This window comes from Rhinatrema bivittatum, chromosome 5 (assembly GCF_901001135.1).
Source record: "Rhinatrema bivittatum chromosome 5, aRhiBiv1.1, whole genome shotgun sequence".
Taxonomy (NCBI): domain Eukaryota; kingdom Metazoa; phylum Chordata; class Amphibia; order Gymnophiona; family Rhinatrematidae; genus Rhinatrema; species Rhinatrema bivittatum.
In genome coordinates, this window is record NC_042619.1 from 101,973,325 (window position 1) to 101,988,444 (window position 15,120).

General features: G+C 39.5%; 1 protein-coding gene across 7 annotated transcripts in view; it reads left to right on the forward strand.

Annotated features, from left to right (window-relative positions):
* PDS5B (PDS5 cohesin associated factor B) overlaps positions 1-13,682 on the forward strand; it is a 644,248-nt gene extending 630,566 nt beyond the window's left edge. For 4 of the 7 annotated variants that reach the window (XM_029602667.1, XM_029602671.1, XM_029602670.1 and 1 more), the window contains 2 exons: positions 7,119-7,251; positions 10,008-13,682. In XM_029602667.1, coding sequence (XP_029458527.1) covers positions 7,119-7,251; positions 10,008-10,043 — 169 coding nt within the window. In that variant the 3' untranslated portion in view covers positions 10,044-13,682. Of the gene's footprint in view, positions 1-6,002; positions 7,098-7,118; positions 7,252-10,007 lie in introns of those variants that run through there. The other 3 variants (XM_029602674.1, XM_029602672.1, XM_029602673.1) reach the window with 2 other exon arrangements.
* The last annotated feature ends 1,438 nt before the right edge of the window (positions 13,683-15,120 follow it).

Here is a 15,120-nt window from a genome sequence, read left to right on the forward strand (position 1 = left end):
AGGTTCATCCCAGGATACCGAGGGAGCTCAGAGATGTGCTGGCAGGTCCGCTGTGTGACCTGTTCAATATATCCCTGGAAACGGGAGTGGTGCCGAGGGATTGGAGAAGAGCGGTGGTGGTCCCGCTTCACAAGAGTAGGAACAGAGAAGAGGCTGGTAACTACAGACTTTTTAGCCTCACCTCGCTGTTGAAAGAAAGAATAGTGAACTATCTACAGTCGGGAGAATTACTGGACCAGAGGCAGCATGGATTCACCAGGGGAAGATCCTGTCAGACAAATCTGATTGACTATTTCAACTGGGTAACCAAGGAATTGGATCGAGGAAGAGCGCTGGATGTCATCTACTTGGACTTCAGCAAAGCTTTTGACATGGTCCCGCACAGGAGACTGGTGAATAAAATGAGAAACTTAGGAATGAGTGCCAAGGTGGTGGCCTGGATTACAAACTGGTTGACGGACAGAAGACAATGTGTAGTGGTGAATGGAACTTACTCTGAAAAGAGAGCTGTGTTGAGCGGAGTGCCACAGGGATCGGTGTTGGGACCGGTCCTGTTCAATATCTTTGTGAGCGACATTGCGGATGGGATAGAAGGTAAGGCTTGTCTTTTTGTGGATGACACTAAGATCTGCAACAGAGTGGACACGCCGGAAGGAGTGGAGATAATGAGACAGGATCTAAGGAAAGTGGAAGAGTGTTTGAAGATATGGCAGCTGAAATTCAACGCCAAGAAGTGCAGTCATGCATATGGGGTGTGGAAATCCGAAAGAACTGTATTCGATGTGGGGAGAAGGGCTAATGTGCATGGAACAGGAGAGAGTCCTGGGGGTGATAGTGTCTAATGATCTGAAGTCGGCGAAACAATATGACAAGGCGATAGCTAATGCCAGAAGAATGCTGGGCTGCATAGAGAGAGGAATATCAAGTAAGAAAAGGCATGTGATTATCCCCTTGTATAGGTCCTTGGTGAGGCCTCACCTGGAGTAATGTGTTCAGTTCTGGAGACCGTATCTCGAAGGGACAGAGACAGGATGGAGGCAGTACAGAGAAGGGCGACCAAAAAGGTGGAGGGTCTTCATCATATGACTTATGAGGGGTGATTGAAGAATGTAAATATGTACACCCTGGAGGAAAGGAGGAGCAGAGGTGATATGATACAGACTTTCAGATACTTGAAAGGTTTTAATGATCCAAAGACGACGACAAACCTTTTCCGTTGGAAAAAAATCAGCAGAACCAGGGGTCACGATTTAAAACTCCAGGGAGGAAGACTCAGAACCAGTGTCAGGAAGTATTTCTTCACGGAGAGGGTGGTGGATGCCTGGAACGCCCTTCCAGAGGAAATGGTGAAGACCAAAACTGTGAAGGATTTCAAAGAGGCATGGGATAAACACTGTGAATCCATAAAGGATAGAGTATATGAATGAAGTGAAGCGGCATGGGGATGGCTTGCGGGAATGACGGCTACTACCTGGAGATTAATATCCTAATTAAATAAACATACACACGGTTAATGCGACTCCAACATTGCTCTATGCTTCAACGGCAAGAGGAAATGGAAAAAAAAAAGGCATTTGCATCCACAAAAAAGCAGGGGAGTAGCTTGCTTGATACGGCGGTTACTACCCCAAACCAAATTAGCCTGGTAATTCATTTTCAATGATATCCAGCATAGTTCTCTGCTTCAATGGCAGGGGGAATTATGTAAAGGTGATTTATATTCAGACGACAGCCAACAAGGACTGAGTTGCACAGGCTGGATAAACATGCGTGGGAATAGCTTGCTATGACGGTGGTTACTACCTCTAAACAATTAGCTAGATACTTCACTTAGATGCAGCTCCAGCACTGATACTTCACTTAGTTAGCAGTGCTGGAGCTGCAACTACATAGATGGCAGGGGTGGAAGGGAAATAGATCAATGGCGGGGGTGGAAAGGAAATAGAACAAAAAGTCACTTACAAGGGACAAGAGAAACAGATAAGTAGGGGGGAAAAAAAGTGAAAGCTTGCTGGGCATACTGGATGGACAGTTTGGTCGTCTTCTGCCGTCAGTTCTATGTTTCTCTGTTTCACTCCTGTTTACTTCTCTCCCAGGAGGTTGATGAATCTGGTATGAATTCCAGGGCAGTGATGGAGCCAGCAGCCATCTTTTTGGCAGATGCGGGCTGCGATTTGGTCCGCAACTCAGCCAGAGGGGTGGCTTCGGTAATAGCGGCCAGGCATCAGTTATGGCTGAGAAATTGGTCAGCTGATGTGACCTCCAAGTCTAAGCTTACGAAGTTGCCCTTTAAAGGCTTGCTCTTGTTTGGAAGCAAGTTGGAGAAAATGGCCAATAAGTGGGGCAAGTCCCCGGTTGCTAGGTTACCAGAGGATAAGAAGAGATGCCGTTCTCCTTTAGCATGAGAAGCTGTGCTAGGGGATCTAAGCATTTTCAACCCTACAGAGGAGCGGCCTTTCAGAGGACTCAACCTTTCAATAGGTCTCAGTCCTTTCATCCCAGACAGCCCAGATGGGGGTGTAGGCTCGGGTAGTGAAACCTCCCGAGCCTCCCAATGAAGGTTTGCTGACCCACCCCCAATAACAGGAGGTAGGGTGTCTCCTCTTTCTTTTATCAGAGGTGGGTTGAAATCACGTCAGACCAGTGGGTCCTGGAAGTGATACGAGGTGAATATGTGCACAGTGTTCCTCGGGACGTGTTCATGGTGTCTCACTGCCACTCCCCAAAGAAGAGGCAGGTAGTGGAGTGTACATTGTCAAGGCCCCTCAGTCTGAAGGCTGTGGTTCCATTGCCCATGTCTCAAGAAAATGTGGGCTGATATTCCATTTATTTCATTGTGCCCTAGATGGAGGGCTCTTTTCGTCTCATCCTGGAACTCAAACGGGTCAACCATCATTTGCAGGTGACTCATTTTCACATGGAAACCTTGTGCTTAATGATAATGGCCATGCAGTCAGGGAAGTTTGTGTTGTCCTTGGATCTGTCTGAGGCGTACCTGCATATTCACATCTGGCTAGAGCATCAAAGTTTTCTGCGATCCGCGGTTTGGGGATGTCATTATCAGTTTTGAGTGCTGCCTTTTGGTCTGGCCACCATGCCCAGAACTTTTTCTAAGGTTATGGTGGTGGTGGCAGCAGAGTTGAGAGAGGATGGGATTCTGGTACACCTGTACTTGATTGGCTGATTCAGGCCAAGACTCTGTAGGAGAGCATCCTGGTGTTGCGCAAGGTGATCTTGCTGCAGGAGCTCGGTTGGGTGGTGAACCTGGCCAAGGGCAGTGTTCAGCCATCTCAGTAGCTAGAGTATCTTGGTGTTCGGTTCGACACAAAGCAGGGCAGGGTGTTCTGGTCGGAGGGTCATATTCAGAAGTTGATGGCGCAGGTGCATCTGTTGATGAACTCAGTACACCTGACAGGTGTGGTCCTATCTACAGGTGTTCGGATTGATGGCGGCAACCCTTGAAGTGGTGCCATGGGTGAAGGCACATAGTCATCCTCTTCAGCATACCTTGCTATCTCGTTGGAGCCCATGATCTCAAGACTATTCAATTCGACTTCACCTACTGATAGAGGTCTGCACTCACCTGCACTGGTGGTTAAAGGTAGATCATCTGAGAGGGGGTTTCCCTAAGCTCACCAGACTGGCTGGTACTCACAACAGATGCAAGCCTCCAGGGCTGGGGGGCTTGGTGTCAGGAGCTGACAGCTCAAGGGCGCTGGAGTCCAGAAGAGTATCTCTGGAGTATCAATCAACTGGAAGCCCATGCGGTCCGATTGGCATGCTTGCGGTCCAGTGACCAATTGCAGGGTTGAGCGGTCCAAATAATGTCGGACAATGGCTTACATCAGTCTGCATGGAGGAACCAAGAGCCAGCAATATTGCAGGAAATAGCCCAGTTTATGGAATGGGCGGAAATGCATCTTCAGAAGATTTCAGCGTCGCACATTGCAGGAAAAGGCAGTGTAAGAGCAGACTTTCTCAGACTTTGGAGCCAGGAGAATGGAAATTGTCAAACGAGGCGTTTCAGCTAATAGAGAATTGCTGGTGCTTTCTGTTTCTGGACCTACTAGCGATTTCTCGCACTGCAAAGTTTCCTCGTTTCTTCAGTCGCAAGAGACATCCAAAGTCCTTTGGAATTGATGCCCTTGTGCAGGAGTGGCTGGAGGGCAACTGCTGTATGCCTCCCCCCATGGCCTATGTGGGGCAGAGTGATCCAGAAGATCGGGGATCACAGGGGGTTGGTATATCTGGTGGCACCAGATTGGCCCAGGAGACCATGGTATGCAGATCTGCGAAGGCTCTTGGTAGACTCTCCCTCTCCAGCTTCCAGCGCACATGGATCTGCTGCAATAGGGGGACTATTCTTCATGAAGATCCGACTCTATTTTATCTTACAGTATGGCCCTTGAGAGAGCTCGCTTGCTGAAGCGTGGATATTCTACTGCGGTGATTGCCACCTCGCGAGCGAGAAAGTTCTCCGCTTCCTTAGCCTGTGTGCGGGTTTGGTGACCGTTTGAGGCTTGTTGTGAAGATCGAGGGGTTTTTCCTCATTCTGTTAAGATCCCACTCATTTTGGAATTTTTGCAGGTGGATTGAATAAAGGGTTGGCCCTTAATTCCTTAAAGGTACAGGTAGCAGCTCATGCCTGTTCAGGGGTCAGGTGAATGATGGACCCTTGTCAACTCATCCAGATGTTGCCCATTTTTTGAAAGGAATGAAACATTTTCGTCCTCCCTTGCAGTTACCGTTGCCCTTGTGGAGTCTTAATCTGGTTTTGGATTTCTTAGCGGGCCCTACTTTTCAACTGATGCAGAACCTTTCCTTGCAGTTATTGACCTTGAAGTCTGTGTTTATGTGCAGAACAAACTGCCACAAGAGAGTATCTGTGTTGCAGGCCTTGTCTTGCCTGGAGCCGTTCCTTCGAGTGACTCGGGGCAATACAGCTGTGTACTGTTCCTTCTTTTTTGCTAAAAGTGGTCTCGGATTTTCACTTTAATCGGTCCATTTCCCTGCTGTCTCTGGATAGGGAGAGAGATGCGCAGGAATATCGCCTGTTGTGACCCTTGAATGTCAAGAGACATATCGTAAGGTATCTAGGGTTTCTAAACCTCTCAGGAATCTTCCTGTTTGTCCTCCATGGTGGAAGTAAATAGGACATGCTAGCTTCGCAAGCTACAATAGCTCACTTGCTTAAGGAGGTAGACACGGCTGCGTATGTGAATGCTGAGCAGCCTTTGCTTAGTCAGGATAGGGCTCATTCCCCTAGGGCACAGGCAGTGTTATGGGCAGAAGTTAAGATTGTTGTCTCCCATCAACTTTTGCCAAGCTGCGACGTGGCCCTCCTTATGCACTTTTTCCAGGTATTATCGTCTGGATGTGCAGACCTGAGAGGATGCAATTTTTGCACATGCTGTTTTGACTGAACCACGGGCAGCCTCCCACCCTGTTTGGGAGTAGCTTTGGTATATCTCACTTGTTCTGGATCCACTTGTCTAAACGCTAAGAAATGAGAAATTTTCTTTTCTTTAATATAGACAGGTGAATCCATCTTCCCACCCTTGGCTGCCAGCGAGTTGTGCTATTGTCCTCCTGCGTGGCTGGGTGTTTCCAGGGGTTACTGGTAAGTGTTAATCCAGTCCCTAGATTAGTGTTAATACATTCTTTATCTGAGCTCAGTGTTTCCTGTTGGCTTATTGCTGGAGTGGTTATCTGTTATTAATCAAGTCTCCACTGTTGACGTTTGCAGAGAATACTGGCAAGCTGTCGTCACTGCAGGGGTTTATATACTGTGATGTCAGCTTTGCTCTGTCTCCATCTGCTGGTAGAAGTGCATAACCCACTTGTTCTAGATCCACCTGTCTATATTAAAGAAAAGGAAATTATCAGGTAAGTAGTAATTTCTCTTTATGGCTTGAATTACATTTGAATCTGTTTAACACAGAATGCCAAAATGTCCTGCTGCTCATGCCTTTACTCAAAATTGACCTGACTTGTCTTGCTAGGACAAGAATGGCTCCAATTCTGAATATTCTTGATGTCTGACTACTGAGAAATTACTACCAGAAGCAGGAGTGCTGAGCTGCTTAGATCAAGAAAAGTTATTCTGTGTACCCCACTACCTGGAAAATCAGTCTGCTAAAACTGAGCCAGCATTCATCGAATTAAGGATGAGAAATCAGTCATCTGTGAACATTCAGATATTGAAATTGAATTGGGTTACAGATACAGTAACTTACTCCAATTTGTATTGATTAAGCAGTGTAATTGATAAATTAAGAGTCATGGTATGTGAGCAATGATAAAAGTGAACACAACAGAGGAAAGTTGAGAGATTTTATATTTTACGAAGTTTTTTGTTTATTTTTGTGTTTTTGTTTGTTTTTAAGTAATAAAAGTTCCAGATGCTTCTAACAGTATATGAGAAGCCTGCATGGAAGTGGTTGTTGAAACAATTAAGAAAGTAAATTATTTCCATTTATATCTTACTACCTACAAGTTTCTGAGTAGTTTGTGGCCTGCATAACATAAAACTTGAAGGAATATTTGTAGCCAAAATAAGATTTGCCATGTTTAAAGCTCACAAGTGGTTGTAAATGTTAACCCTTCTATACCTGATGGTCAATAATTTTATTGAACAGATATGAGTTTTTAAGATTTTGTAATATTACTTGGATTATTTTAAACAGTTGGATTATATTTATGCTCAATCTAGATTATAGTTATACAAGATGTAAATTGGATTTTGGAAGACTGATTTGCTTTCTAAACGCTTCACTATCTAGAGGCCTATTTTATTTATTTAAAACATTTATATTTTGTCCTGTGCAGCAGTAGTTCAAAGGCTTTGTTGCAGTGAGAAATAAATGTGATAGAAAAACCCACATAGCCTCTTGGCTTTTTCCTTTCTATTATGGCTGTCTTTCATGACTACAAAAAAAACCCAAGTTCACGACACTACTACAAGCAGGAGGCAGAGATTTTTAAAAGTAGTTGAAGAAATACATGACAACTGAAACAGGTGTAAGAAAAATGTAGATGGGTGGCTGTTTTCTGTATGTGGGTATAAGTTTAAAAATTAATTTAGATATGGATTCAAAATTTTGTGTGTTTGAATGCAGCTACTCCAGACGTTCCAAAAAGGTAGCAAGTAAAGAAAACGAATCAGATGAAGATATGAACATGTCTCATGGTAGTCCTTCTCTCAATGACAACATTCCCCAGGAAGAGGAAGATCAAGTCAGCACTCTTAATGTATGCATTTGATGCTTTGTATTTTTTCACAATGATTTGTTTTAAATTTAATATAATTTGATATACTGCATTTTTTAAAAAAAATGGTATATGTATCCCAATGCATTCCATTATCACGGTACCATACAATACATAACCATCAATTATATGTAATATAATGAAAATCATAATACAGTAATACTCCATAATTAGAAATACAGTAAATGAAAGTTAAAATTATAAAACCATTTAACATAAAACACCTAAAAAAAAGCTATAAAAAAGTCAGTAATTATTAATCTGTTCTGAATATCTGTCATTCCTAATAAAAATCCAACTAAAATAAAAGGATAAAGTGCAAAACTATATACTGGCCACTGCAATTCACTGATTGCAGGACTTCCAAAGTGCCAATCCCAAAGGCTTCTGCTTATTCAAAATTCTGCAGCTTTTTTAATTGCTAAGACAAAAAAGAATGAGCATATTTAACCAGCGTTGAAAAATCTTCACTAGCTTCCTATAGCTGAATAAATCAGATTCATATTATTTTTGGTGTTTCGAATTCATGATTCTGCTTCCTCTTATCTTGCTAGACTATTGAGAGGAGCAAAGGTGTCTGGCAGGAGAATATAAACAGATTCTTTTACAGGTCCCAGGGAATATTAATCTAGTCGCAACCAAATAAAGTGCCTTTTTTAGTTTGGGTCCCTCATTATGGAACTCACTGCCTTATGATCTTATGAATGATGTAGCCATCTTCTGAAAGCAATGTAAAGCATGGCTTTTTACTGAAGCTTTTAATTAATGTATTCTGTTTATTTTGTATTGAATTTTATTTGTGTTTTTCTGTACACTGCCTTATATCCTCAAGGGAGAGGTATATAGATATAGATATTTATAGATGTGTGTGGTGTGTGTAAGAATAATACAACTAGGAAATCCAGTCATAGAAATTATTGCTACTTAAAGGCTTGATTAAGAAGCTGGTTTTTTTCTTCTTCTTCCTAAATATCCCATGGTGTAAATTTAAAGAAGTTCTTTATGAAAGAGAAAGGGAATGAACTAAACAAGTATGGAAGTTTCTAGGTACCTTGATATGACTGTTGTAAACAATCTTTCAAATAATTTGTGGTGTTTATCCTAGCTACTATACTAGTTTGAAAATCAGCTACACAAAGGTTGAAGTTCATTCCTGGTCTTGCATGGACATGACCATTTTCCCTTTTGCTACTAAAATGAAAACCGTGAATCTTCAGATATGAAGGTTAGAAATCATTAACTAGGGGAAAGATACGATTTTTCATGTTTAGCATATCTTCAGATAAGAATGGCTCAGTGAGAGCCATATGATTGACTAGCAGCAGAGCATTTGAGGGGTATAACTTTATAGTATACACCATTATGTTCTAAATTACAAAATGTGATTATTAATAAAATGTGGACTTTTCATTCCAGACACTTTAAAACAAACTGAAAATAAAATTTACACATGCTTTAGGACAGGGATGAAAAATCTCAGGTGCAAGGTCACCTGGACCAAAAGGAGCCAATGTTATAGCTGGCCTAGGGGCTGGCCACTTTTCTAAAGAAGATGCTAGAGAGGAGGGAATGGGGATGGGAATAGAAGGGTGAGAGGAATGGGAAATATAAAATTGGAAGAAAAAGACACTTTTTAAGGGTGAGACACAAGTTGTGAGAATGAGGTAAAAGGAGAGAATAAAGTGAAGAATTAAACAGAAAAGATAAACATTCTGAATTGGAAAAGGGAAAAACTGATCCAAATGCACAATGAGTTAGATTTATTTAAAAAAATCCCCATTCAAATCAGTGCTAGATTTTCAATATAAATTTGGTGGGCATATACACTTCTATGCAAATTTATACAAACATGGTAATCACACTGCACTTTTCTAAACTTTGCTATGGAATCTGTCCCCTGAATTGCTGCAGGAAACTGGGGGTCTTGATCATAAGCATAAATAGTTCATAATATACTCCCTAAACATTCTAAAATACCACAAAACAAATGTTAAACATTTAGCATATTGTCACATTTTTGATTGATGGGGGAGTAATTGATGGAAGGAGGCAGGTATTGTGATCATGAGGACACTGCACAGTCCTCATGTGTATAGATTAATACACATAATTGCTATGCCTTTGTCTTTAGAAAAGCAAATGGAGGAAGGCTTGTGATGATGGGAAACAGTGGGAGGAAGTAAATCATATTAATTTTAATGTCTTTACTTTCTTGTGATCCTAGATGGCTAGCTCTGTCCTTATTAGCTACTTTGCATTTAGCCAGGAGTTGTTATACAGTGTCCATTATTGTTCTATCCACACAGTAAATGCAGAGTTTGTACCGTAGTAGAGACAGTGAAGCCATGTTATCACACATTCATATGACTTAATTTTGTTCACAGTAGTGAACTGTCATTTTGAAAGCAGCTACAATTGTGTACATACGACAACATCAAATTGACATTCAGTGATCAGTGTTTCATGTGATTATTTAATTCTGTTCTAGTGCTTTTCTGTCTTAAAAAAAAAACAACTCCCCCGAAATAGTGTGCTCTGCCAAAGCTATTTATTTATTGTAGAACTTTCATTTATTTACTACCTATCCATAAGACAGCTCAGGGTGGTGTACAATCACAGTAATTATCCTAAAACATTGTGCATGGCACATGTCTACGATGTACACGCAGCCTATGCAACTATTCACTTCTGAGCTTTACAGAAATCAGCAACCTCTGACTGAACTGTCATCTTAATAGGTACGGCGCAGAACCTCAAAAAGAGACAGACCGTGAACAAACCTGGAAGTGCAAGCCCGTCATAAGAAGCCATGGAGATCGCTTTTGTTGTAAAGCTTGAGGCAGAATGAAGCTGTTGGTGCAGAAGATAAAAGCAAAAAGGCTTTTTGCATTTACTACCCCTGCATTTGCAATCCCTAGGTCACAAGCTTTAGCCATTCAAGTTGATATCATTAGCTGTTCTTTTATTTTGTCAATTGTCATGTCCGCTGGCTGTGTAGGCAAATGAACTAAGAAGACTTGTAAATAGCACTTTTTTAAATGTTTCATAAGTGCTTGTATAGCTTTTATCCTGCAGCTTTAAACTGACAGTATCCAGTCGTATTTGTTTTAAAAATGAGGGGAAAAAACTATTAGAATGGATCTTAAGCAATATCTGTCAGTGTTTGTATTTGTACTTTCCTTGGCATTTTACTGTGAAAACTATGTTAAACAGGTAGTGCCCCTTTCTGTTGCCACAGGTTCCTTGCAAAGTCAAGTGGTCTTCCCCCTCTTTGTATTTAATCTTGTGTTTACTTCTAGGTACCCATTTGTCTTCAGAGGTGCTAAATGACTGTACTTTTACAGTTGTCAAATAGGATAATATACAGAAGATGCAAATTGTGAAATAGTCCCTGTGTTATAAGTCATTGTTACACCTCAGTATTGGTGCCAGAGATTTCTGGTCTTTCAGTGGCATGGGGGGAGAAAAAAGAATGAAAAAAAAAAACTTTAAATATATGAATTTTAAAAGTGTGAGCTATTAAATAATGTATTGGAGTACTTTTTCCTATTTTATCATCCTTTATCAATTTTTATTAATCTACTGTATCAATAAAATTCTGTAAGTTTTTAATAATCTAGTATGTTAATGTGTGTAGATATTTCCTTCAGAACATTAGTCTCAAAGAATTGAAATTAATACTACATTATAATATAAAATCTGAATATAAATATGAGGGAAAATACAGTTATTACTATGTAAAGTTAATCCAAAAGATGGAAAAAAATTTTATTGATGCAGTGTCCTCTTTATATACCTGTTCCCGGGAGCCAAGTGTTCTGTATTTTATAGTGAGTTGCATGTTTATGAGCAATGTGCTGAAAACAGGATGTGTTCTTTATTTGGAACTAATATATAGCAGTAGTACATTTTAGGTTACCTCTTAACAAAACCTTGCATCAGCAGTGTACTGTACTTGTGAGCTTTTTAAAAATTATCTGAAGAGAACAGCATTTTGTTGAATGAGCAGATATGTAGGCTACTGCACTTTTCTACATTATTTAAAATCATGCTCTCCTTATTTTTTGCTCATTGGTGGTGGTGGTAGTGATCTGCAAAGTAAGGAAAAAGAAGAACAGAATTTATTTAGGCAATTTTCTGTATGCCTGCTATGCTTTTTTGTCTTTGAACCAAATTTTATGCTTTACCAGGAACCTTTTTTTTTTTTTTTTTATAATACTTTCAGGTTTTGTTCTCCTTGACTTGTGAAAGAAGTATTATAATGTATTACTCCACTAAATAACTAGTATTTTCCTTTAATAGCACTCCAGTGTGCTCTTTAATTAGACTCTATTTTCAGTGTTATATCAGAACAGGAATACAATAGAGGATATTGATAAAAACCATTGTCCTAGTTGAAAACATTTTCATATTTAATTTTTATGTACCCAAAATTATAGAACAAACGTTTTGCTTTGAAAGACTTGAGAGTGCTGTTCTCTCTCTCTCAGCATTACACTGTACTATATTTGTACCCATGGCAGCACCACTAATTGTGGTAAATTGATGCTGCTTTATTAGAGCAGCTGAAACTTTTAAGTGACATTTGCTTTGAAGCTTCCCTTTAGGATTAGCCAAGCTACCCCGAGTGGGTTACTTGTACATCAGTGCAAATGCAAGTTTATAACCTACAAAATAAAGATTGAAGATGATTTTTTTCACTGATTGGATTTCTCTGAGATTTTTTTTTAATAGAGAGATATATCTTTGAGATTGATTTTTATGAAATATTGTGTGTGTGTTAGGGTCTTAATACTATAGGAAAGAGAGTCTGGTCTTATCCTCCACATCTCTACTCCTCCACTCCCAAATTTAATCTCTCTTTAATACTGATGCACATGCACTGATCATTTATGCACTTAGTTTAAGATTAATCTGTGGGTCAGCAATTCAGATATCTTAGAAATTACCCAGAATGTAAAGGGTGTCAGATTTTGTTCTTCTAATAATCTTTTTTTTTTTTTTTCTTTCAAGTTAGTGAAGGATCATTTTGGTTCTCTAAAATATTTTTGGCAGATGTGTGATCTGGTGGTTAGATCATTGAGGAGAGGAGTAGCCTAGTGGTTAGAGTAGTGGGCTGCAAACCAGGAAAGTCAGAGTTTAAATCCCACTGCTGCTCTTGGGCAAGTTACATCACCCTCCAGTGCCTCTGGTACAAACTTAGGGCCTGATTTACTAAGGCTTTTTTCTCATTGTGTGTCTGTGGGAAAATGCTTAGTAAATGAGACCTTTAGATTGTAAGCTCTGGGGATAGGGCAATACCTACAGTATTTGAAATTTAATCCACCCTGAATTGCCTAAAAAGAAGAATATAAATAAAATAAATGAATCTAGAGAAGTCCTGGATGGAAGTTCAAATGTACTGTTATCATTGATTCTGTGCAACATTGCACAAGCCACTTTATCTTACTGTTTCATCTGTAATTTGGAAATTTATTATAATGCTCTTTCATACTAACCCCCTTAGAAGTTATCTTGCAGCTTGGGTTCCAGCAATATATTGCCAAGACATCTGTCCCCGAGGTTGCTTTATATGTATTTGCTGTATTAAATTGTAAAGTGTTCAGATCCTGTTTTAATGAAAGGCACTATTTAAATCTGTAATATCATTACTCTTTAGGTTTCCTTAGTAAAGGACTTAAAGATGACATAAACACCATTTATTAATGTTATTACATGGCAATAAATTGCTTTGTACAGGTGTGAACTATTTTCATAGTATGCTTTATATGTTAAAGCATTGTTATAACTCAGATTATAACAATTTAATAAAGATATTAGATGTCTGTTAATGAACATTATGAAGTGCTCACTTACCATAAAGTACTTAATCATACATTAATGCTGTTCTCACACATAACCTCTTACTACTACTACTACTACTGAGTATGCATTTACTCTAAACTCTGTTCTGCTTATTTTCATACTAGAGTAAAAATTGGAGCAAAATATTTATGTAAATTTTGGAGTAAATAGTCCCACCTAGGAAGATAGTTTCACTCCTGGATTAGTTACTCTTTGCGTACTGAGTTAAACGTATATGTGAGTTTGGCATCACTTACAAGATTGTTTTAACACAAGTGGAAAATGGTCTGTATTTAAACCTGAAGTAGTTGCCCAGTAGAAATGGAACATGGAATGAAACAAGATTAACTAACCCAAAACTGAATACTGCAGGAATTAATCCTGGTGCAGGAAGATTTGTGTGTGAGAACAGCACATTTTTTCTGTTATAACCTGTTAATAAATGGTCTATATACCATTTAGAAAAGTGTTAATCAAGATGTAGAAGAATTTCCACTGCTAGGATCTTGTTAGCATGCTTTTCTTCTGTAATGTTTGGATGCCAAAATAAAACATATTAACATAAGTCATATTGAATTCACTTCAACAATTCCATTGTGCAATTAGCAGTGTAAAGTGAAAATATATTGTTTTTCTGTTAACTTTTCCACTGGTGCAGCTATTTAGCAATTAAGTTGCATGTACAATAGCTAAACTGCATCTGTTCTAAAGGTATGCATTTTCTCTTTTATTTTTCTTATTGTAAACACTGAACCCTTGGGACCCACAAAGAGGAGTAACAAAATAGATTTCCATGGTGAGCACTACAAGAAGGAAAATTAAGCTGCTGCTTTGGAAGTTTTATTCAGGCCTTCCAAACATGGCATTGGTTGAAGAGTGGTGATGTGTCAGTATTAGTGTGACATTAGCACTTGCATTTCTAAACTCATTTCTCCTGTTTGTAAAAACTTCAGTATTTCTTTGCTCCGACAAATAGGTCTATTGTAATATCTCTATTTACATGTTGCAAACAATTTTAGCTTTCTTTGCTCAAATTTTATTAGTTGCATTTTTTTGGTGCCTAAAACTTGTTTCCTATTTTTAATTTATTTTGAATAGTATTATATTTACATTTGAAAGTAAAGTCTTCTCTGCAGTGAAAAAGATTCAGCAAATTTAGATCTTTCTCTGCCCTACTGAAGAAAACACCTTCTATAAACCAATCCTGCCCTTTCCTAGGCTTGTCACTGCTCTGTTTGAAATAGGATGGAGATAGCTTCCTTGTTCCGGGTTGAAATGCCACTTTCCCCAGTAACCTTTCATAATATACCACTTAGGTAAATTAAATAAGACCAAAGGATCAAAGTGTTTGATTTTCTTCTGTTTATGGCTGTCAGTACATGGTAATCAGAGGGATGATGAAATAAGTACTGTAACTGTAGCTAATTCTTGCAACAGTGGGGGGGGGGGGGAGGGGGGAAGGTCCTGCATTAAAAGGGATTAATTTAAGTCTTTGGATCCTCACTTTACCAAGTCTAACTACATCATCTTACTACGTCTACCTTTGCTTTTCTGTCAGTAAGCAGGCTGACGTAGCCATAATATGTGAGTGATGTTATCTACACTCATCTTTCCAAACTAGTAGAGCTTTGAGTTCTACTGAGCATGTACGGGAACTCCCTCAGGAACATTGCCTCAAGAACCGTCTGTCTTTTTTTTTTGTCTAAGCATGAACATTGGACGTTTACTCTTATCTCTCCTCATTCGTTTTACAATATCATTCTCACAGGACAAGCAGGATGGTAGTCCTTACATATGAATGACATCAGGATGGAGCCCAATCACGGAACACTTTTGTCAAAGTTTCCTGAACTTTGACTGGCACCTATTGGGCATGCCCAGCAGGAGTCCCCCTTCAGTCTTCTTTTTTCCGCACAACAGTAGCCATGCGGGTTAAGGAGCTCTCTGGAGATTCTTGACAGGAATTTTCCTCACGGAACTTCATTCAAAAATTTTCAAAAAATTCTA